The sequence below is a fragment of the Triticum dicoccoides genome, chromosome 4A (assembly GCF_002162155.2).
Source record: "Triticum dicoccoides isolate Atlit2015 ecotype Zavitan chromosome 4A, WEW_v2.0, whole genome shotgun sequence".
In the NCBI taxonomy this organism is placed as follows: domain Eukaryota; kingdom Viridiplantae; phylum Streptophyta; class Magnoliopsida; order Poales; family Poaceae; genus Triticum; species Triticum dicoccoides.
This window is the reverse complement of record NC_041386.1, coordinates 183022889-183047012: the sequence shown is the minus strand read 5'-3', so window position 1 is coordinate 183047012 and position 24124 is coordinate 183022889. Positions and strand designations below refer to the sequence as shown.

Here is a 24124-nt window from a genome sequence, read left to right as displayed (position 1 = left end):
AATCTCAAGAATTTCATTTTTCCACTCATGAAAATATTCTCCATCAAGAATAGGCACTCTATGTCTAAGACTCCCCAAAGTAGACACATCCATCTTCCTCCAAAGGTGTTTAAACCAAGGCAATGGAGACCAAGGCTCTGATACCAATTGAAAGGATCAAGAAGAGGTGTCTAGAGGGGGGGGGGGTGATTAGACACTAAGTACCAAAAGTTGCAGTTTTTAATTTCTTTAAGTTGAAGTGGAGTTTTGGCACAAGTTTAACAAACACAATACATATCAAGCAAGCATGCAAAGAGTATATGAGCAGCGGAAAGTAAAGCATGCAACTTGCAAGAATGTAAAGGGAAGGCTTTGGAGAATTCAAACGCAATTGGAGACACGGATGTTTTTGTCGTGGTTCCGATAGGTGGTGCTATTGTACATCCACGTTGATGGAGACTTCAACCCACGAAAGGTAATGGTTGCGCGAGTCCACGGAGGGCTCCACCCACGAAGGGTCCACGAAGAAGCAACCTTGTCTATCCCATCATGGCCATCGCCCACGAAGGACTTGCCTCACTAGCGGTAGATCTTCACGAAGTAGGCAATCTCCTTGCCCTTACAAACTCCTTGGTTCAACTCCACAATCTTGTCGGAGGCTCCCAAGTGACACCTAGCCAATCTAGGAGACACCACTCTCCAAGAAGTAACAAATGGTGTGTTGATGATGAACTCCTTGCTCTTGTGCTTCAAATGATAGTCTCCCCAACACTCAACTCTCTCTCACAGGATATGGATTTGATGGAAAGAAGATTTGAGTGGAAAGCAACTTGGGGAAGGCTAGAGATCAAGATTCATATGGTGGGAATGGAATATCTTGGCCTCAACACATGAGTGGGTGGTTCTCTCTCAGAAAATGTGTATTGGAAGTGTAGGTATGTTCTGATGTCTCTCTTCACGAATGAAGAGTGGGTGGAGGGGTTTATATAGCCTCCACACAAAAACTAACCGTTACACACAATTTACCAATCTCGGTGAGACCGAATTGAGAAACTCGGTCGGACCGATTTAGCAAACCTAGTGACCGTTAGGATTTTCGGTGGGACTGAGATGCAACTCGGTAGGACCGATATGGTTAGGGTTAGGGCATAACGTAATCTTGGTGAGACCGATTACACAAACTCGGTGGGACCGATTTTGGTAATAAGCTAACCAGAGAGTTGGTTAGGCAAACTTGGTGAGACCGATTACACAAACTCGGTGGGACCGATTTTGGTAATAAGCTAACCAGAAAGTTTGCATTGTAATCTCGGTAGTACCGATTGCTCAATCTCGGTGGGACTGATTTTGGTAATGGACATACACAGAGAGAATACAATCCCATCTCGGTGAGAACGAGATCCCTATCGGTGAAACCGATTTGCCTAGGGTTTGTGTCAGTGGCTATGGCATCTGAACTCGGTGGCGCCGGATAGAAAGAATCGGTGGGGCCGAGTTTGACTTTTGATTTAGGTCATATGTGGATGTGGGAAGGTAGTTGAGGGTTTTGGAGCATATCACTAAGCACTATGAAGCAAGAACCTCATCAAGCAACACCTCATCCCCTCTTGATAGTATTGGCTTTTCCTATAGACTCAATGTGATCTTGGATCACTAAAATAGAAAATGTAGAGTCTTGATCTTGAAGCTTGAGCTAATCCTTTGTCCTTAGCATCTTGAAGGGGTTCCACATCCTTTAGTCCATGCCACTTAATTTGTTGAACTTGTCTGAAACATACTAGGTAAAAGTATTAGTTCAACAAGAGATATGTTGTCATCAATTATCAAAATCACCCAGGGAGCACTTGTGCTTTCAGTTCCGAGGCCATATCTGCATATGCTAGGCTCGTCAAGTTTAACCCGAGTATTCTGTGTGTGCAAAACTGTCTTACACCCGTTGTAGATGAACATTGAGCTTATCACCCCCGATCATCACGTGGTGTCTCGGCATGAAGAACTTTGGCAACGATGCATAATCAGGGAGAACACTTTTACCTTGAAATTTAGTGAGAGATCATCTTATAATGCTACCGTCAAACAAAGCAAAATAAGATGCATAAAGGATAAACATCACATGCAATCAATATAAGTGATATGATATGGCCATCATCATCTTGTGCCTTTGATCTCCATCTCCAAAGCACCGCCATGATCACCATCGTCACCGGCGCGACACCTTGATCTCCATCGTAGCATCGTTGTTGTCTCGCCAACTATTGCTTCTACGACTATCGCTACCGCTTAGTGATAAAGTAAAGCAATTACAGGGCGATTGCATTGCATACAATAAAGCGACAACCATATGGCTCCTGCCAGTTGCCGATAACTCCGTTACAAAACATGATCATCTCATACAATAAATATAGCATCATGTCTTGACCATATCACATCACAACATGCCCTGCAAAAACAAGTTAGACATCCTCTACTTTGTTGTTGCTAGTTTTATGTGGCTGCTACGGGCTGAGCAAGAACCGTTCTTACCTACGCATCAAAACCACAATGATAGTTCGTCAAGTTAGTGTCGTTTTAACCTTCTCAAGGACCGGGCGTAGCCACACTCGATTCAACTAAAGTTGGAGAAACTGACGCCCGCCAGCCACCTGTGTGCAAAGCACGTCGGTAGAACCAGTCTCGCGTAAGCGTATGTGTAATGTCGGTCCGGTCCGCTTCATCCAACAATACCGCTGAACCAAAGTATGACATGATGGTAAGCAGTATGACTTGTATCGCCCACAACTCACTTGTGTTCTACTCGTGCATATAACATCTACGCATAAACCTGGCTCGGATGCCACTGTTGGGGAACGTAGTAATTTCAAAAAAATTCCTACGCACACGCAAGATCATGGTGATGCATAGCAACGAGAGGGGAGAGTGTCATCCACGTACCCTCGTAGACCGTTAAGAGGAAGTGTTATGACAACGTGGTTGACGTAGTCGTACGTCTTCACGATCGACCGATCCTTAGTACCGAACGTACAGCACCTCCGTGTTCAGCACACGTTCAGCTCGGTGACGTCCCGCGAACTCATGATCTAGTAGAGCTCGAAGGAGAGTTTCGTCAGCATGACGGCGTGGTGATGATGTTGGTGAAGCTACCGTCGCAGGGCTTCGCCTAAGCACCGCTACAGTATGACCGAGGTGGATTATGATGGAGGGGGGCACTGCGCACGGCCGGGAGAGATCAATGATCAACTTGTGTGTCTTTGGGGTGCCCCCTGCCCTTGTATATAAAGGAGATAGGGGGGAGGCGGCCGGCCAGGAGGAGGGCGCGCCAAGGGGGGAGTCCTACTCCCACCTAGAGTAGGACTCCTCCTTTCCTAGTAGGAGTAGGAGAAGGGGAAAGGGAAGGAGAGAGGAGGAAGGAAAGGGGGGCGCCCCCCCTCCTTGTCCAATTCGGACTAGAGGGGGAGGGGGCGCGCGGCCTGCCCTGGCCGCCCCTCCTCTTCTCCACTAAGGCCCAATAGGCCCATTACATCCCCCGGGGGGTTCCGGTAATCCCTCGGTACTCCGGTATATGTCCAAAACCTCCCGAAACACTTCTAGTGTCCGAACATAGTCGTCCAATATATCGATCTTTACGTCTCGACCATTTCGAGACTCCTCATAATGTCCGTGATCATATCCAAGACTCCGAACTACCTTCGATACATCAAAACACAAAAACTCATAATACCGATCGTCACAGAACTTTAAGCGTGCGGACCCTACGGGTTCGAGAACTATGTAGACATGACCGAGACACGTTTCCGGTCAATAACCAATAGCGGAACCTGGATGCTCATATTGGTTCCTACATATTCTACGAAGATCTTTATCGGTCAAACCGCATAACAACATACGTTGTTCCTTTTGTCATCGGTATGTTACTTGCCCGAGATTCGATCGTCGGTATCTCAATACCTTGCTCAATCTCGTTACCGGCAAGTCTCTTTACTCATTTCATAGTGCATCATCACGTAACTAACTTATTAGTCACATTGCTTGCAAGGCTTATAGTGATGTGCATTACCGAGAGGGCCCAGAGATACCTCTCCGACAATCGGAGTGACAAATCCTATTCTTGATCTATGCCAACTCAACAAGTACCATCGGAGACACCTGTAGAGCACCTTTATAATCATCTAGTTACGTTGTGACGTTTGGTAGCACACAAAGTGTTCCTCCGGTAATCAGGAGTTGCATAATCTCATAATCATAGGAACATGTATAAGTCATGAAGAAAGCAATAGCAGTAAACTAAAACAATGAAGTGCTAAGCTAACAAAATGTGTCAAGTCAATCACATCATTCTACTAATGATGTGATCCCGTTAATCAAATGACAACTCATGTCTATGGTTAAGAAACTCAATCATCTTTGATCAATGAGCTAGTCAAGTACAAGCATACTAGTGACACTATGTTTGTCTATGTATTCACACATGTATTATGTTTCCCGTTAATACAATTCTACCATGAATAATAAACATTTATCATGATATGAGAAAATAAATAATAACTTTATTATTGCCTCTAGGGTATATTTCCTTCAGGTTATTTATGCCAATAGATAATTAGAAGCATGGATTTTTTTTCATTAGTTAGATAATTAATTAATCTGGTTGTCAGTGAATTAGGCATGCAGAGAATTATGTAGGCTGTTAAATATTTGTATACCAATAAATTAGTAAAGCAAGCAGCTAATCACGCCGAATCGTTTTGAAAAGGCGTTCGAGGGCAATTACGATCAACAGGTTCTCAGGACATGGCCAAGCTCCGCTTGCCAACATGGACAATGGCACATTTCAGTGAAATATGCGAAATTGGGGTTTAAAATATTTTTAACCCCGAAATTTTGATGTAGATTCTACTGATTTCAAAGTAAATACTCCCTCCGTCCGGAAATACTTGTCGTAGAAATGGATACAAATAGATGTATCTAGAACTAAAATACATCTAGATACATTCATTTCTCGGATAAGTATTTCTGGAGGGAGGGAGTATAAATTATGTTAGAATTTATTAAAATTAAGTGATATTTGAAATCTCAAAATCCAAACAATTTCCAAAATATGCAAAATTTCCAAAAATTTACATATTTCAGTGAGGTCTGAAATTATTTTCTTTCCAAAATTAAAAACCTTGACAGCCACCATGCGCTCGCGACATGGGTGACCTAGCGTTCACCAAGATGGATGATGACTATGCTCTGCAGGATGTCCACACGCTAACGGTTGCCGAAACATTCGCGGGTGAGGACAACACAACACAACATTGACCAGTTGGTTCATGCTATAGTAGAAAGGAAGATTGTTCCAAGAATAAGAAGGAAAAAAGAACTAAAGCCACTAGGTGGTCGATGGTGTTGGAGAAAAAAAGAGTGTTTCAAAAACTAAGACGAAAATAAAAATAAAAAAGGGTATTCTAAAAATTACTCCCTCCATCCCAAAATAAGTGTCCCAGCCTTATTTTGGAATGGAGGGAGTAGGAACGAGAACTAGTTGGCAAGGAACGAGAAAGAAGATGATGTGTTGATGACAAACACACTAATGTTGACGTGGTGTTGGTTGGCGCCAATGAAACATCTTTGCAAAGAGGCTAAGAGTAGAAGATGTAGGGAAGGAGGAGGAAGAGAAGAACGGCAATTATCCCTTCTAGCATATGTGGGATGGAGGTGGAGCTTATTGGTGACTAGGAATACATTCACATTGCCACTCGCGTCCAACGTCAGTGTGCATTTACCAGGTTGAATGAACCTTTGAAAATGATTTCTATAATTATTTGTTGTTTTTTGTCAATGGTATAACTTAGTTTAACCCACTCTACTAAACATGAAATTTTCATCCCTATAATGCAGGGCGAAAATGAGGTGGACATCATTTGATTTTGAAGGAGGTGACTCCAGCAAGAAATGTCCCTCTATGGCGGAAACCAAGCGGGAGGGGAGGTTCCGATAGGAAAAGGGAAGATGCATCACTGGATGGGTTTTTTGTGTTGGACGGATGTTATAGAGATAACATGGTGGATAGCATGACAACAGTTAAATTTTTAAGAGGTTGCAGTTGCAGCTCATTTTGCTGCGAAAACCAACTCAATGGTCCATCTCAAAAGAGAAGGAAAAAAAACATAAGGGGTAACACGTAGATCACTCTATACAGAGGTGTTAAACGATATTGGTTGAGGTGCTGCGATCTTCTGCATGCCCTTTTGGCATTGATCTTATTGATCAACAGTACACTGAAATGGTACCTAAATCAAGCTTCGGTTTCCACTGATCTAGATTCCTACTTGATGCAACCTACGATGCAGAAATACAACAACCAAACAAACACAAACTATTTAACGAGCGTAAAAATGACAAGCATCAAACTTCGAGGCAGATCAATCATTTTTATCTCTGATGAAGCTTCTAGGTAGTCTGCTTATCACATTTTCGTCGACGATCTTGTAATGCCTTGAGATATTCCGGTGGACCATCCCAGCATACCTGTCCACGTGCTCTTGGTGTCTATGGTAAAGTACAGGTACTGTCACCAAAGCAATGGTTCCTGTCATCCATACACTGTAAAATTAGTAATGGAATCTCCACAAAGGACCAACAGATACATGATTATGCATGCCCGGTACAACATGCCCCTACATTTCTCTGCCTGTGTGGACTCAAAATGAGATGTTTACACCATAACATACCTATATAAGCAAGAGTTACAGAAGAGTAGAAATTGCCAATAACAGATAGCAACCACAGGACTGACACAACCTGTGAAGAATTTTCATTGGTCACTAATCATAATGATCTCATGTAACAACCAAAGAGAAACAATGGCATAATAGCTAACCTGGAAAAAGAGCCGGAAGTCTTTGCCAAGAGTAATGTCATGTGCAATCATTAGCATGTTGTTCACTTTAACACGGAATGAAGCCGCAGCATTATTAACCATCTCCTCTGACAGAACTAACTCAGGCAGTTGCCTAGGTTGCCTACAATAATTAACCGATAACAAATACATTGATAAACTTCTGTTGAAATATGTAAGAACACAAACTCATGGATAAGGTTCCTTACTTATTTAGCAACCCAGATATTTTGACCCATATGAGCTGTACAACTATCAAAATGAGCAGTACATCACAGCAGATAGTCAAGAACGATAGTTCGGACTTCTCGAACAACCACCATGCAATAGTAGCACCAAATATAACACCAACAGTAGCACGTTTACACTTCCATAAGATGATATCAGCAGCTGAAAGATAGGAAAAACATCTTAAATCAATGAGCAAGAGATACATAAGGCCAACTGTACGTGGAGGCATAAAAAGGGAAAAATCATACCGCTGGATATTACTTCAACCCCTTACCAGTGCAAAAGAGAAATATATAAAGGACAGTACTCTTGAAGTTAAGCTAGTCAATTAAGTGTACCAGAGATTCAGATTACAAACTATCAATTAAGTGTATCAGAAATTCAGATAATAAACATAAGAAACAGTCATCTGAGATATGTGTAGCAATTATTTAGCTACTGCTTTGCAGTATGACAGGTTAGTACTCCTAATGACTGGTCTCTCATTTGAGTATTGATACTAACACAACACGTTGCAGAAAAGAATTTAAAATAATAATAGTAATAATAATAATACCTAAGGCATAACTTCAGTATGTACAGGTGGCCAACATGCCATGTTTGCTTTGAGTTTTGAATCACATGTATTTCAATGGTGATTGAATTGATAAGCATCAGCTGGAATTCAGAGCAAAACTTAATGGCATGATCTCAATTACTACCTGTGTACACTCACATCCTAGCACGCGCTTTCTGAAACCACAGTACACAATCTGAACTACAGTCTACAGACCTACACCCAGCCTTGGCCACACTCACGCACGCTTCTTCTACTTACCCTACGAAATGAAAGCCAAAAGGTCAACCACCTTTACTCAACCCTGCCATTACTCCCGCAAATACACATGATCCAATCGAGAGAGACCATCGGAAAGCCCAGTGACAACCTGGCCATCCATCCGCCTCACAACATCCAATTCGCGCTTGCAATCACACAGCTGTAGTGTAAGAGCGATTTACCCCGAACTCAGCAGGAAACAGGAGGAGATAACTGGGGGTAGAAGAGTAGTGGTTACCTTTGCCGCCGCCAACGATCTGGTGCACTGAGAGTCGATGACCGCCGCCCGCGGAGCTGCAGGGGTCTGCGGACCCCTCGATCCCGGCGTTCGCGGGCTCCGCCCCGCTGGCGCTGGTCTCCATGGCGAGCCCTTGCTTCGTGGCGGGATCGGAGAGGAGGCGAGGCGCTATGGGGAAAGAAAATAGTCCGGAGACGGGGGAGAAGGAAAGGGGGAGGTAGTTTCTTCTTTTACTTTTTGATTGATGACAGGTGGGGCCGCCACTTCATTTTTCGACGGGGCGGCGGCGGTAGCGCCAGTTGTCCGATGGTTTTCTCTTAGCATTTCTAAGGCGGGTCCATAAATCTTCCGTGACCATCCAGATCTTAAAAGCCATCCAACATCGATATGTATGTGTTCACGAACAGTTTGAACGCGATTTCTTCCGTCAATTGAAAATAAAAGTGAGAAAGCTTTGCGGAAGTCCAGACCACTCCCAAGGCTGCTTCTGATGACTCTGGCCCACCAAAAACCCATTACCCACCCCTCTCGCGCTTTCCTTTCGATGCACACGCCACATGCATGCCGGTCCAGAGCACGCGGAGGCCGTTGATGCCGCGATATGACCGGAGGGAGGGAGGGCGGCGTTGACCGACGCGACCCCTCGGCAGCCGCTGTTTCAATGTGGACACAGGTTTTCGAGAAACCAACTCCGGCCGTTACGCCGCATTGAAGCGGTTGACCGGCTCTTCACATGGCCTGGCCGCGGCTATTTTAAGTCGTGCTCCGGTGCCGTCCACGTCACATCCTCCTCCTCCCCTCCCAGCCCATCTCCCTCCACATCTCCGGCTGCGATGGGCAAGTCCTGGGCGTCGGCGCCGGCAGGCGGTTCCGGGGATCTTCATATCCTCCGGCAACGAGGAGGACCAGTAGCCGTCGCCGCAGTCCGTGCCGATGGTGCCAGGCAAGGTCTACGCCAGCACGGACGTGGAGTTCGAGGAATAGATGGAGCTGATGCTCCACCATCCACACCAACGGCCCGGCTTCGCCATCGGGTGTGACGCCCTCGATTTGACCATACACTAATCATACACGCAAATATGTATAATCAAGATCAATGACTCACGGAAAGATATCACAACACAACTCTAGACACAAAGTAAAATAATACAAGCTTTATATTACAAGTCAGGGGCCTCGAAGGCTCGAATACAAATGCGCGAAGGCACAAGAGTCAGCGGAAGCAATAATATCTGAGTACAGACATAAGTTAATCAAGTTTGCCTTAAGAAGGCTAGCACAAAAGTAGCAACGATAAAGAAGGCAAGGGCTCCTGCCTGAGACCTCCTAACTACTCCTCGAAGCCGAACTCGGCGTAGAAACATCCTCGGAATCCTCTGGCTCCTGGACTCCATCATCTGTTTGCGACATCTGAGAAAAAATGAAAAAGGAGGAAAAGAGGGATCAAAGCAACCGTGAGTACTCATCCAAAGTACTCGCAAGCAAGGATCTACACTACATATGCATTGGTATCGATGAAATGGATAGTATCTGTGGTCTGGACTGTAGAATGCCAGAATAAGAGAGGGATAGCTAGTCCTATCGAAGACTACGCTTCTGGCAGTCTCCATCTTGAAGCATTTAGAAGAGAGTAGATGGTAAGTTCACCAAGTAGCATCGTATAGCATAATCCTACCCGACGATACTCTCCTTGCCGCTCTGTGAGAGAGCGATCACCGGCTTGTATCTGACACTTGGAAGGGTGTGTTTTATTAATTATCCGGTTCTAGTTTTCATAAGGTCGAGGTACAACTCCGGGTTGTCTTTTTACCGAGGGACACGGCTATTGGAATAGATAAACTTCGCTGCAGGGGTGCACCACATTACCCAACACGCTCGATCCTTCTGGATGGACACACTTTCCTAGGTCATGCCCGACCTCGAAAGATCAACACGTCGTAGCCGCACCTAGGCCTAACAGAGAGGTCAGCATGCTGCTCTAGATCCTATGATCGCAGGGGTTTGGGCCCATCGCCCGTTGCACACCTACACATTGCGTACGCAGCCGTTGAGCAGACCTAGTAACCTCCATTACAAAGGAAGTTGCATTACGCAGTCCAACCCGGCGCGCGCCGCTCAGTCGCCGACGTCTAGGAGGCTTCGGCTGATACCATGACGTCGAGTGCCCATAACTGTTCCCGCGTAGTTGGTTAGTGCGTATAGGCCAATGGCCAGACTCAGATCAAATACCAAGATCTTGTTAAGCATGTTATTTTGAAGTAACCGCGGATGCTGACCAGGACCAGGCCCACCTCTCTCCTAGGCGGTCTCAACCTGCTCTGTCGCTCCGCCACAAAGATCCACATAGACACTACTGCAGGATACTGCTAACGCGACACTACGATCAGAGACCCTTTGTCGAAACTGTGTGCGATGCAATAATCACTGGTACGCGTTGGTCCTAAACAAATGGCTTTTAACCCCTTTCCGCGATGGCATTCGGAACCGTCGCCAAGTGAGTGTGGGTGATAGGGAGGGTCCTTCCCACACGACCCAGAAACCGTTGGGGATATGCCCTCCTGGCACACACGCTCGGCAAAATGAGGTTGTGTGCGACCGACGAGCACTCAAATACAGAAATACGTACAGTAGTGCTAAAAATACAATTATACATGCGAAATCATTTTTGATCGTAAGTACATCCCACACAGTCAGTCACCACTAAACGTTTCCGATCGTATATACATCCCACACAGTCACTACAAGGAAAACGATTGCGCAAGGTGGCGTAACGCAAACAGTTTTGAAGAGAATGTTGTGTGTGATTGTTCATTGATCCAACACAATTTATTCCTAAAAACTATGTGCGTTGCCTGAGGTCACCACCCATGGTGGTTTCTCATTAACCGTTTGCAATAGGAAAACCCAATTAGCAAGCTAATTGGCCAATTAGCAGACTAATTGCCCTATTATTAATAATCCATTTACTAATCTAATTGACATTCATATTAAGCACATAATATATTCCATTTCCATATTAAGGAAGCAGGATTTCATAATTGAAATACATCGGAGTACAATGATACGTCTCCAACGTATCTACTTTTCTAAACACTTTTGCCCTTGTTTTGGACTCTAACTCGCATGATTTGAATGGAACTAACCCGGACTGACGCTGTTTTCAGTAGAATTGCCATGGTGTTATTTTTGTGCAGAAATAAAAGTTCTTGGAATGACCTGAAAATCAACAGAGAATATTTTTGGAATATATAAAAAATACAGGCGAAATAATAAAGGCTAGGGGGCCCACAGCATGTCCACGAGGGTGGGGGCGCGCCTACCACCTGGGCACACCCCCTGCCTCATGGGCCCTCTGGTGCTCCATCGACCTCAACTCCAATTCTATATATTCACGTTCGGGGAGAAAAAAATCAGAGAGAAGGATTCATCGCGTTTTACGATACGGAGCCGCCATCAAGCCTTAATCTCTCTAGGGAGGGCTGATCTGGAGTCCGTTCGGGGCTCCGGAGAGGGGAATCCGTCACCATCGTCATCATCAACCTTCCTCCATCACCAATTTCATGATGCTCACCGCCGTGCGTGAGTAATTTCATCGTAGGCTTGCTGGACGGTGATGGGTTGGATGAGATTTATCATGTAATCGAGTTAGTTTTGTTAGGGTTTGATCCTAGTATCCATTATGTTCTGAGATTGATGTTGCTATGACTTTGCTATGCTTAATGCTTGTCACTAGGGCCCGAGTGCCATGATTTCAGATCTGAACCTATTGTGTTTTCATGAATATATGTGAGTTCTTGATCCTATCTTGCAAGTCTATAGTCACCTATTATGTGTTATGATCCGTTAACCCCGAAGTGACAATAATCGGGATACTTACCGGTGATGACCGTAGTTTGAGGAGTTCACGTATTCACTAAGTGTCAATGCTTTAGTCCGGTACTCTATTAAAAGGAGGCCTTAATATCCCTTAGTTTCCAATAGGACTCCGCTGCCATGAGAGGGTAGGACAAAAGATGTCATGCAAGTTCTTTTCCATAAGCACGTATGACTATATTCGGAATACATGCCTACATTACATTGATGAAGTGGAGCTAGTTCTGTGTCACCCTATGTTATAACTGTTGCATGAGGAATCGCATCCGACATAATTATCTTTCACTAATCCAATGTCTACGAGCTTTTCACATATTGATCTCTGCTTAGTTACTTTTCCGTTGCCACTGTTACGATCACTACAAAACTGCTACCGTTACTTTTGCCACCGTTACCGCTACTATCATATTACTTTTCTACTAAATACTTTGTTGTAGATATTAAGTTTTCCAGATGTGGTTGAATTGACAACTCAGCTGCTAATACTTGAGAATATTTTTTGGCTCCCTTGTGTCGAATCAATAAATTTGGGTTGAATACTCTACCCTTGAAAACTGTTGCGATCCCCTATACTTGTGGGTTATCAAGACTATTTTCTGGCGCCGTTGCCGGGGAGCATAGCTTTATTCTTTGAGTCACTTGGGATTTATATCTGTTGATCACTATGAAGAACTTGAAAGATAAAAGAACCAAGAATTTTCCCTCAACTACGAGGGGAGGTAAGGAACTGCCATCTAGCTCTGCACTTCTGCTTTGCATGATACTTATAATGAAACTACTTCTATGCTTGATAATACTGTGCCACTAGGTGAATTTCTTGATGAACAACTTGCTAGGGTTAGAGAGAATGAAATGATTGAAACTGATAATATCGATGAAAGTGATGATGAAGATTCTCCCCCTATATATGAATTGCCTGTTGTGCCTGAGGGCTATGTTATGGATGAAGAAACTGCTAGAGACTTCTTAGCTTGCAATGATAGATATGATCTTAAGAAATTATTAGCTAAGCTGAAAGAAAAATCCTTGAATGCTAGAATGAAATATGACCCTGCTTTTGCTACTTCACCTATCTGTATTTCCGATAAGGATTATGATTTCTCTGTCGATCCTGAGTTAATTACTTTGATTGAATCCGATCCTTTTTATGGCTATGAATCTGAAACTGTTGTGGCACATCTTACTAAATTGAATGATATAGCCACCATGTTCACTAATGATGAGAAAACTCGCTATTACTTTATCCTTAAGTTATTTCCGTTCTGATTAAAGGGTGATGCTAAAATATGGTTTAATTCTCTTGATCCTGGTTGTGTGCGTAGTCCCCAGGATATGATTTATTACTTCTCTGCTAAATATTTCCCTGCTCATAAGAAACAAGCTTCCTTAAGGGAAATATATAATTTTGTGCAAATTGAAGAAGAGAGTCTCCCACAAGCTTGGGGGAGGCTTCTCCGATTACTTAATGCTTTGCCTGATCATCCTCTCAAGAAAAATGAAATACTTGATATCTTTTATAATTGACTAACTGATGCTTCTAGAGACCACCTGGATAGTTGTGCTAATTGTGTTTTCAGGGAAAGAACTTTTGATCAAGCTGAATTGCTATTGAATAATATGTTGAGTAATGAAAATGATTGGACACTTCCTGAACCAACTCCTAAGCCAACTCTGAAGAAAAGGGGTATTCTATTTCTCAGTCCTGAAGATATGCAAGCGACAAAGAAATCTATAAAAGAAAAAGGTATTAAAGCTGAAGATGTTAAGAATTTACCACCTATTGAAGAAATACATGGTCTTGATAACCCGACACAGGTAGTAAAGGTAAATTCTCTCTATAGATTTGATAAGGGTGAAATCCCATCTACTAAGTTTGCTAGCCAATGCTTGGATGAGTTTGATAATTTTATGGTTAAACAAGAAGACTTCAATGCTTATGTTGGTAGACAATTGAAACATAATGCTTATATGATTGAACACTTGAGTGATTATATGTCTAGAGTTAAAGGTGAACTTAAACTTATTAGTAAACATGCTTATATGGTTACCACTCAAGTAGAACAAGTACTTAAAGCTTAGAATGATTTGCTTAATGAATTAAATAATAAGAAAAATGATAATGCCGTTAGAGTTATGACTAGAGGGGGTAAAATGACTCATGAACCTTTGTATCCTGAGGGCCACCCTAAGAGAATTGAGCAAGATTCTCAGAGAGCTAATGTTGATGCACCTAGTTCTTCTAAGAAGAAGAAAAAGAAAATGATAGAACTTTGCATGCTTCTAGTGAACCTGTTGTTGACACACCTGAGAATCCCAATGATATTTATATTTCTGAGGCTGAAACACAATCTGGCAATGAACATGAACCTAGTGATAATGTTAATGATGATGTTCATGTTGATGCTCAACCTAGCAATGATAATGATGTAGAGATTGAACCTACTGCTGATCTTGATAACCCACAATCAAAGAATCAACGTTATGAATAAGTTGACACCTACTGAAATATCTTTGCAAATGGCTAATAAATCAACTACTATACCTATCGGTATTTGTGAGGATGTGCCTGTTGTGGTTGCAAACGTTACTATTTTAACGGACTTTGTTATTCTTGATATTCCCGAGTATGATAGTATGTCGATTATCCTTGGTAGACCCTTTTTGAATACTGCAGGGGCTGTTATTGATTGCAATAAAGGAAATATCACTTTTCATGTTAATGGTAATGAGCATACGGTACATTTTCCGAGGAAACAACCTCAAGTCCACAGTATCAATTCTATTGAAAAAATTTCAACGATTATTATTGGAGGTTTTGAATTTCCTATTCCTACTGTCAAGAAGAAATATGATATTCTTATTGTTGGGGATGTGCATATCCCAGTTGAGGTAACCTAGTGTTATTCAAAATTTCTCCGGTTTCATGCGATTCAGAATGAGTTTGCTAACAAGACTTGATCAACCTTGTTAGTGGATTCTTTTTGATGAGCATGAGATGGATGAAGTTAGAAAGCACAACTCTCTGTACCCTCCTTTTACTTTCTGTTATTTAGATTAAATAAAGTAAAAATAGTATTTTTTGTCTGTTTTCTGAATTATCCTTGCAATAAAAAATGCCCCGAAAATAAAAGTTCTCCAAATGTCCCAAAAATGAAATATGATTTTTTCTAGAATATTTCAGAATTATTGGCACTGAGACACACCAGGGGGCCTCACCATGTGCCCACGAGGGTGGAGGGTGCGCCCTACCCCCCTGGGCACGCCCCCTGCCTCGTGGACCCCATGTGGCCCCCCTCCACTTATTCTTGCACCCACACACTTCGTCTTCCTCCAGAAAAATCATCCACCAGCTCAAACCCGAGTTCTAGCTCATCTTGCTGCCATTTTCGATCTCCTTGCTCAAAGCTCCATTCACAAAACTGCTTTGGGGGATTGTTCTTCGGTATGTGACTCCTCCAATGGTCCAATTAGTTTTTGTTTTAATTCTTTATTTATTGCAAATTTTTGTTGCTTAGGTGACCCTGTTCTTGAGCTTGCATGTCAAATTTATATGGTTCCAAGTAGTTTTAATGCATGATATGACCTCTAGGCACTTGTAGGAGTAGTTGCTATCAATTTTGTTGAGTTTGGTTCACTTTTATTTTGAGTCACTAAAAACTTCAGAAATTTTCAGAAAAAGATGAAGAGATTTTTGAGGGGCTCTTTGAGCTGAAGCTCAAAGGATAAGCAAAGTGAAGAGAATAAGAAGCCCAAATATAATCTCCCTCGTACTGCGGTGGTTCGGCCGTGTGAATGGCCTTGTGATGGGTTCTTGAGAGAAGCCGGGATTTATGAAGATTTTTATTATTTGGCTGAGAATGCAGGCCTCACCAACTTCCTCCATGACCAGCTCGAATAGTATCTCCTACTCATTAATAGTTTTGTCCAAAATTTTCATTTCCATGCTAGGAGGTCGCCACCTTCTATGGATTTTTATTTTATGATGAGTATAAGGAAATGTCACTTTATGACTTTTGTGGGGTCTGCAAGTTGCCCTTTGAGGGCAGCATAGAGGAACCACATCGTAATGATGTGGAAGGGTTTATTGATATGATCGCTGTAGGGGGGACGAGGAAGGTTTCCGATGCAAGAATTACTAGGATACATTATCCTGTTCTATGTTACTTGCAATATTTGCTAGTAGATGCTTAATTGTCGTGGGAACTGTGGAAACCTTAGTGCCCCTGATATTGTTATTTTGCGCCATGCTTTTGTTTCGTGATACCACTTTTAGTTTAGGCGCTATTATCGCTAAGCGGTTAAATCTGAACCATACGAAGGGTCCCATCTTTGGAGGCATCTTTGCTTCGCGCCTTGCTGCACACTTTAACATACCTATTAGGCATTATGAGAAAGAGGAAAAGTTGCTGCCTCCTATTTTTCTAGATTACAAAAGTATGGTAGCACATGATTTTATTGTTAAGAATAAGAAGAAGATGCTTAACAATAGACTGATATTTGATAAAAAAATACTTTGAGACTATTACCTTGCCTGCTCCCTCTTTGTTCAAGATATTTTCAGGAACGTACCTTGTTTTGCCGGAGGCCGTTCATGCATACCGGAGCCTGGCATCGGCTCCAGAGCCTGAGCTGGAGCCACTACTTGATCCTCACCGTCAATCTGTTTATCAGTGGGATCCGGAGGAGATCGCTAACCAATGGCACCCTGAGGATCCTCCTCAGTACACCGGAGAGGGCAGCTTTGATCCATGGCCATAGACCAACTTAGGCCAAAAGCCTAAGCTTGGGGGAGTACGCATTTCTCATCGACATTGCATTCATGTTCACACACTCATGCCAGTTATCGGTGCTCATACCTTTTCATTGTATCATCCATGCTAGTTTAATTTCTTTTTAAGCTTTCTTCTTGTGTGTTTGAAAAACCTTAAGAAAACCAAAAAAATTAGTTGTAGCTTTTAGCTAGTTTACTTTCCATGCGTGTAGTAGTATTAAAAAGAAAACCCAAAAGGATTTCTCGTTCTTCTTTTGCTTGTTGGGAGCTTTCCCGTGTAAATAGTTTTGTTTCTTTTCTTTTCTTTGGGGGTCGAGAGGAGAAGACCTTGATAAAAATGTTGAGTGGCTCTCATATGCATCGTTGTTGACCTAACAAAGAGCCCATATTACCTTGTCTTCTCCCTTGAATTGAATGCTTGCAGACTCCAGCTTAGTCCAATGCACGTGCACTATTATTATTATCCACACTATTCGGTTGTGCAAGTGAAAGGCAATAATGACGGTATATGATGGACTAATTGAGATGAGAGAAGCTGGTATGAACTCGACCTCTCTTGTTCTTGTAAATATGATTAGTTCATTGTTTCTGATTTAGCCTATTATGAATGAAACATGTTTGCAATGACAATTATATATTATAGTTGCTCATGCCATGCTTAATTTGCTAGGAGTTTACAATGGTTTACCTTGCGTGCCAATATGCTATTAAAATGGTTGTGATGTGGTATGATAGGGTGGTATCCTCCTTTGAACCATTCGAGTGGCTTGACTTGGCACATGTTCACGCATGTAGTTGAAACAAAATCAACATAGCCTCCACGATATTTATGTTCATGGTGAATTATATCCTACTCATGCTTGCATTCAGTGTTGATTAATTTTAATGGATGTTCATGACTGTTGTCGCTCTCTAACCGGTCGCTTCCCAGTCTCTTTCTAGCCTTCACTTGTACTAAGCAGGAATACTGCTTGTGCATCCAACTCCATAAACCCCAAAAGTTATTCCATATGAGTCCACCATACCTTCCTATATGCGGTATCTACCCGCCGTTCCAAGTAAATTTGCATGTGCCAAACTCTAAACCTTCAAATGAAATTCTATTATGTATGCTCGAATAGCTCATGTATCAACTAGGGCTGTCTATATCTTCCATACTAGGCGGGTTATTCTCAAGAGGAGTGGACTCCGCTCCTCACTCACAAGAAAATGGCTGGTCACCAGGATGCCCAGTCCCATGCTCAAATCAAATCAAAATAATTGCAAATAAAACTCCCCCAGGATTGTTGTTAGTTGGAGGCACCCGTTGTTTCGGGCAAGCGATGGATTGATGCTTGTTGGTGGTGGGGGAGTATAAACTTTACCATTTTGCTTGGGAACCGCCTAAAATGTGTGTAGCATGGAAGATAGCGAGATCTCTCGGTTGTTATGTTGACAATGAAAGTATACTGCTCAAAATATTATTCATCTCTATTTCAAAATCGAGCTCTGGCACCTCTACAAATCCCTGCTTCCCTCTGCGAAGGGCCTATCTATTTACTTTTATGTTGAGTCATCATCCTCTTATTAAAAAGCACCACTTGGGGAGCACCGCTATCATTTGCATGCATTACTATTAGTTTATATTGAGTATGACTGTGACTGGATCTCTTTTACCATGAATTACAATTTCCAGTCAGCCCTTGATCTTCAGAGGTGCTCTGCATTTATGTTTTGCGGTCTCAGAAAGGGCTAGCGAGATACCATCTTGTAATATCATATTATGATTGTTTTGAGAAAGTGTTGTCATCCGAGATTTATTATTATTGCTCGCTAGTTGATTATGTCATTGATATGAGTAAACATGAGACCTAAATGTTATTGTGAATATGGTTAGTTCATAGTCTTTGCTGAAAACTTGAATGCTGGCTTTACATATTTACAACAACAAGAGCAAACATAGTTTGTAAAAGTTTTTCCTTATCACTTTTAGTTTGTCAACTGAATTGCTTGAGGACAAGCAAAGGTTTAAGCTTTGGGGAGTTGATACGTCTCCAACGTATCTACTTTTCCAAACACTTTTGCCCTTGTTTTGGACTCTAACTTGCATGATTTGAATGGAACTAACCCAGACTGACGTTGTTTTCGGCAGAATTGCCATGGTGTTATTTTTATGCAGAAATAAAAGTTCTCGGAATGACCTAAAAATCAACGGAGAATATTTTTGGAATATATAAAAATACTGGCAAAAGAATCAAGGCCAGGGGGCCCACACCCTGTCCACGAGGGTGGGGGGGACGCCTACCCCCTGGGCGCGCCCCCTGCCTCGTGGGCCCCCTGGTGCTCCACCGACCTCAACTGCAACTCTATATATTCACGTACAGGGAGAAAAAATTAGAGAGAAGGATTCATCGCATTTTACGATACAGAGCCGCCGCCAAGCCCTAATCTCTCTTGGGAGGGCTGATTTGGAGTCTGTTTGGGGCTCCGGAGAGGGGAATCCGTCGCCATCGTCATCATCAACCTTCCTCCACCACCAATTTCATGATGCTCACCGCCGTGCATGAGTAATTCCATCGTAGGCTTGCTGGACGGTGATGGTTGGATGAGATTTATCATGTAATCGAGTTAGTTTTGTTAGGGTTTGATCCCTAGTATCCATTGTGTTCTGAGATTGATGTTGCTATGACTTTGCTATGCTTAATGCTTGTCACTAGGACCCGAGTGGCATGATTTCAGATCTGAACCTATTATGTTTTCATGAATATATGTGAGTTCTTGATCCTATCTTGCAAGTCTATAGTCACCTATTATGTGTTATGATCCGTTAACCCCGAAGTGGCAATAATCGGGATACTTACCGGTGATGACCGTAGTTTGAGGAGCTCATGTATTCACTAAGTGTTAATGCTTTGGTCCGGTACTCTATTAAAAGGAGGCCTTAATATCCCTTAGTTTCCAATAGGACCCCGCTGCCACGGGAGGGTAGGACAAAAGATGTCATGCAAGTTCTTTTCCATAAGCATGTATGACTATATTCGGAATACATGCCTACATTACATTGATGAAGTGGAGCTAGTTCTATGTCACCCTATGTTATAACTGTTGCATGAGGAATCGCATCCGACATAATTATCCATCACTGATCCAATGCCTACGAGCTTTTCACATATTGATCTTTGCTTAGTTACTTTTCCGTTGCCACTATTACAATCACTACAAAACTGCTACTGTTACTTTTGCCACCGTTACCGCTACTATCATATTACTTTGCTACTAAATACTTTGCTACATATATTAAGTTTTCGAGGTGTGGTTGAATTGACAACTCAGCTGCTAATACTTGAGAATATTCTTTGGCTCCCCTTGTGTCGAATCAATAAATTTGGGTTGAATACTCTACCCTCGAAAACTGTTGCGATCCCCTATACTTGTGGGTTATCATACAACATGATATAGCTTCAGCACTCAGCTACCCCATTACACAACTGCACTAGCAGCAAGTTTCACATGCAACATCTAGAACCTTTCAAAATTAGCATCATAAATGGTACATAGAGAGATGAATCTCATCTGGAAAACTGCTGAAGAAGAAGGCGAATATTGAGCCTTCATTCATGTTGACGGTCTTTGCAACTTTAGGTCAGTGCCTGTGGATGATTGACTGTCCATCCTTCGTACTCTTCAGGAACACTTCAATATTGAACCCTGGGTGTTGTATGAAAAGTTTCCTCGCCTCCTGACAACAGAGGTGGTTTGAGAGGTAATCATCAGTGAAGCCTGAAAACAAGGATGTGCATAAATATCTTCTCTATATTGGAAATGGGGCAAAGGAATACAAAAAGGCAAGGTATAGTAGTTAGTACCATCTTGTAAACCTCACTGCTTCCCATTGTTTCCCGGCAACACATATAAGGTAGTTAGTAATCAGGTTAAGTAAGGGTTGCATGCTATGAGTAAAATATGTTGATGATAAATAAGCACATTGCAAATTCATCAGATTAATTCAAGCCACATGGAAAACCCATTTATCCAAACCAAGCATGATTAAGAACTAGGAAATATAGCACTTGTATATGTTTCTCATGTATTAAGTGCAGCCCAATTCGATTTATTCATCACATGGTATACAATAACAGAATGCAGCCACACCAATTGAACATCGCACTGCAGAATTGAACCAAGTAGTTAACTAAACACCACAACAAATGAACTAAACGTTAACTAAGCACCACATTGCACAATATAACATACTCCTAATAGAAGATCAGATAGTTAACCAAACCAAGCATGCTTAACAACTTGGAAATATAGCAATTGTATTTGTTTCTCATGTATTTAGTACAACCAAATTCGATTTATTCCTCACATGGTATTCAATAACAGAATGCAGCCACAACAATTGAACATCGCATTGCAGAATTGAACCAAGAAGTTAACTAAACACCACAACAAATGAACTAAACGTTAACTGAGCACCACATTGCACAATATAACATACTCCTAATTGAAGATCAGACAGTTAACCAAACCAAGCATGCTTAACAACTTGGAAATATAGCAATTGTATTTGTTTCTCATGTATTTAGTAGAGCCAAATTTGATTTATTCCTCACATGGTATACAATAACAGAATTCAGCGACAACAATTGAACATCGCATTCCAGAATTGAACCAAGCAGTTAACTAAATACCACAACAAGTGAACCAAGCCACAACAAATGAACCAAGCAGTTAACTAAACACCAATTGAACAATATAACATACTTCTAATAGAAGATCAGACAGTTAACCAAACCAAGCATGCTTAACAACTTGGAAATATTGCACCCTGAAGAATTGAACATCACATTTGCAGAATTGAACCAAACAGTTAATTGAACACCACATTGCACGACATATCAAACATATACACTATAGCAGAAGATTGCATGGTAAAAGTAGATAGCACAATTCACTAGAATTTGTTAAGGAAAGGAAGTAGCTAGCAAACTGAACATGGGTCCTTATAGTGAGCTAACAAGACAAGCTACTCCTCATTGTTGGAGATATCGATGATGATTGGCTCCTTGGACACGGAAGAGGGCGAGGCCTCCGCATCGTGGGTGCCCTTGTTGTACTGGTGAGTTGCCTGAGCCGTTTCGGGCACCAACCTGCTGGCTCTCAAGATGAGGTAAGCACGTGCACGCTGAGAAAACACCTCGTAGTCTTCGTCGAAGGCACCGACGGTGGCCTCGAGAAAATGCGATGAACTGTCGTTTAAAGCATCCAACCACGTCATGGCGTCGGCACGCGAGGAGTCAATGGTGGCCTCGACAGCGAGGTGCTCCTCCAAGATCTGGGGGTCGGCACGAATGGCAACCATAGCGACCTCATCTGCGCGTGCGATCGCGATTTGCTTCTTCGCTGCCAAATGCTCCTTGAGGTCCTGGCTATACTGCATGCACCATGGCTTAGGCCGACGCTTATTTGATGGAGGGGTCGGTGATTTGGGTGGAAGGTGTCGCGCTCGCGCGGGCGGTCGGGGCATGTGGGATGTGGAAGGAGGAGGAGGATGGGGGTCGGGTGTGGATTACCTGCCTGGATAGGTGAGGCCGAGCAGCGTGAAGGAGGGTCGCCGGTGAGGAGGCGGCGACGCTGCAAGTAAGGAGTGAAGGTTTCAACTTGGAAAGGAAGGCGGAAACAGGGGACATGTGGCTTTTGGTAAGGGGGAGGCGGCGGGGAGGTAGATATTCCCACAGAAGCCGAAAATTTGGAATCGCTTCAGCCAAAAAACTGGCGTGCAAAGTGTCATCAGACACGGTCCCTTATTTATACACGGTGTGAAGATATTTTCTGCTGCATCTCACATGGTTGGTTATAATAAACTGTGTGGGATCTACTTGATTTTTGGTCTTGATTTGAATTACATAATGGGGTCACAACGAACATGGACAGTGTTTCAATTGCTAGAACTTTTATCTGCAGTGAACATGCAACTATAGGTGCGTCGGCAAATTTTTTGGAATTATTCAAGGTTCGTTTGGACGTTTTTATGCATTAAGTGAGTTTTCAATGCATTTATGTGCATAATTCAAATTTGAATTACATGCACATGCTCCAGTGCATATAAATTGGTTGCAAAATCAAATCTTTGTCCTTGGGTGCATGCTTAGGTGCCATGCAAGAAATGGGAATGAATGTCAAACACCCTGCCACCGTCACTCAGCCGCAAACATTGAGATGCCTGGTTTTTAAATTCTAGTAAATCCAAAACTCATCTGAAATTCATGAAAATTGGCATGCTATCATGGAGCGGCATCAACATGTCGTGGTCAAAAATTTTTCCCATTTGGGGCAGGTTTGGGTATATGCTTCTCACAAACCGGAGTTTCTCACAACAAGCATAATGATTTTCGGTAGGGAACGCCCCACCTTTGGGGACGTAACAATATCCATTGCCTCTTATTGCTTTCAATTTTTTTTCTCGTGCCAACATAGAACAACAGGAGTGTTGTGTGAATTTTTGTGATTTTTCGGGGTTCGTTTAGACATTTTTATGAATTATCTGAGTTTTCAATGCATTTATGTGCATAATTCAAATTTGAACTACATGCGCATGCTCCAGTGCATATAAATTGGTTGAAAAATCAAATATGTGTCCTTGGGTGTATGCTTAGGTCCCATGCAAGAAATGGGAATGAATTTCAAACACCAGGGCACCATTGATTGCCGGCAAAACATTGAGATGCCTGGTTTTCAAATTCTAGTAAATCCAAAACTCGTCTGAAATTCATGAAACTTGGCATGCTATCATGGAGCGGCATCAACATGCCATGGTAAAATTTTTGTCCCATTTGGTGGCAGGTTTGGGTATATGCTTCTCACAAACCGGAGCTTCTCACAACAAGCATGATGGTTTTCGATAGGGAACGCCCCACCTTTGGGGACGAAACGATATCCATTGCCTCTTATTGCTTTCAATTTTTCTTTTCTCGTGTCAATAGAACAATAGGAGTGTTGTGTGATTTTTGTGCTTTTTCGGGGTTTGTTTGGACATTTTAATGCATTATCTGAGTTTTCAATGCATTTATGTGCATAATTCAAATTTGAACTACATGCACATGCTCCAGTGCATATAAATTGGTTGAAAAATTAAATATGTGTCCTTGGGCGCATGCTTAGGTCCCATGCAAGAAATCGAAATGAATTTCAAACACCAGGGCACCGTTGAATGCCGGCAAAACTTTGAGATGCCTGGTTTTTAAATTCTAGTAAATCCAAAACTCGTCTGAAATTCATGAAACTTGGCATGCTATCATGGAGCAGCACCAACATGCCGTGGTAAAAAATTTGTCCCATTTGGGGCAGGTTTGG

General features: G+C 42.4%; 1 protein-coding gene across 1 annotated transcript; it reads right to left on the bottom strand.

Moving 5' to 3' along the window:
* Positions 1-6058: 6058 nt before the first annotated feature.
* On the bottom strand, positions 6059-22133 carry LOC119283473 (reticulon-like protein B16). Its single transcript, XM_037563014.1, has 6 exons — positions 22042-22133; positions 8146-8378; positions 7069-7249; positions 6842-6983; positions 6693-6762; positions 6059-6550 (listed from the first exon to the last, which is right to left on the bottom strand). Exons 1-6 carry the CDS (start codon positions 22131-22133, stop codon positions 6384-6386), a joined length of 885 nt encoding a protein of 294 aa, XP_037418911.1. The 3' UTR covers positions 6059-6383.
* Positions 22134-24124: the final 1991 nt, after the last annotated feature.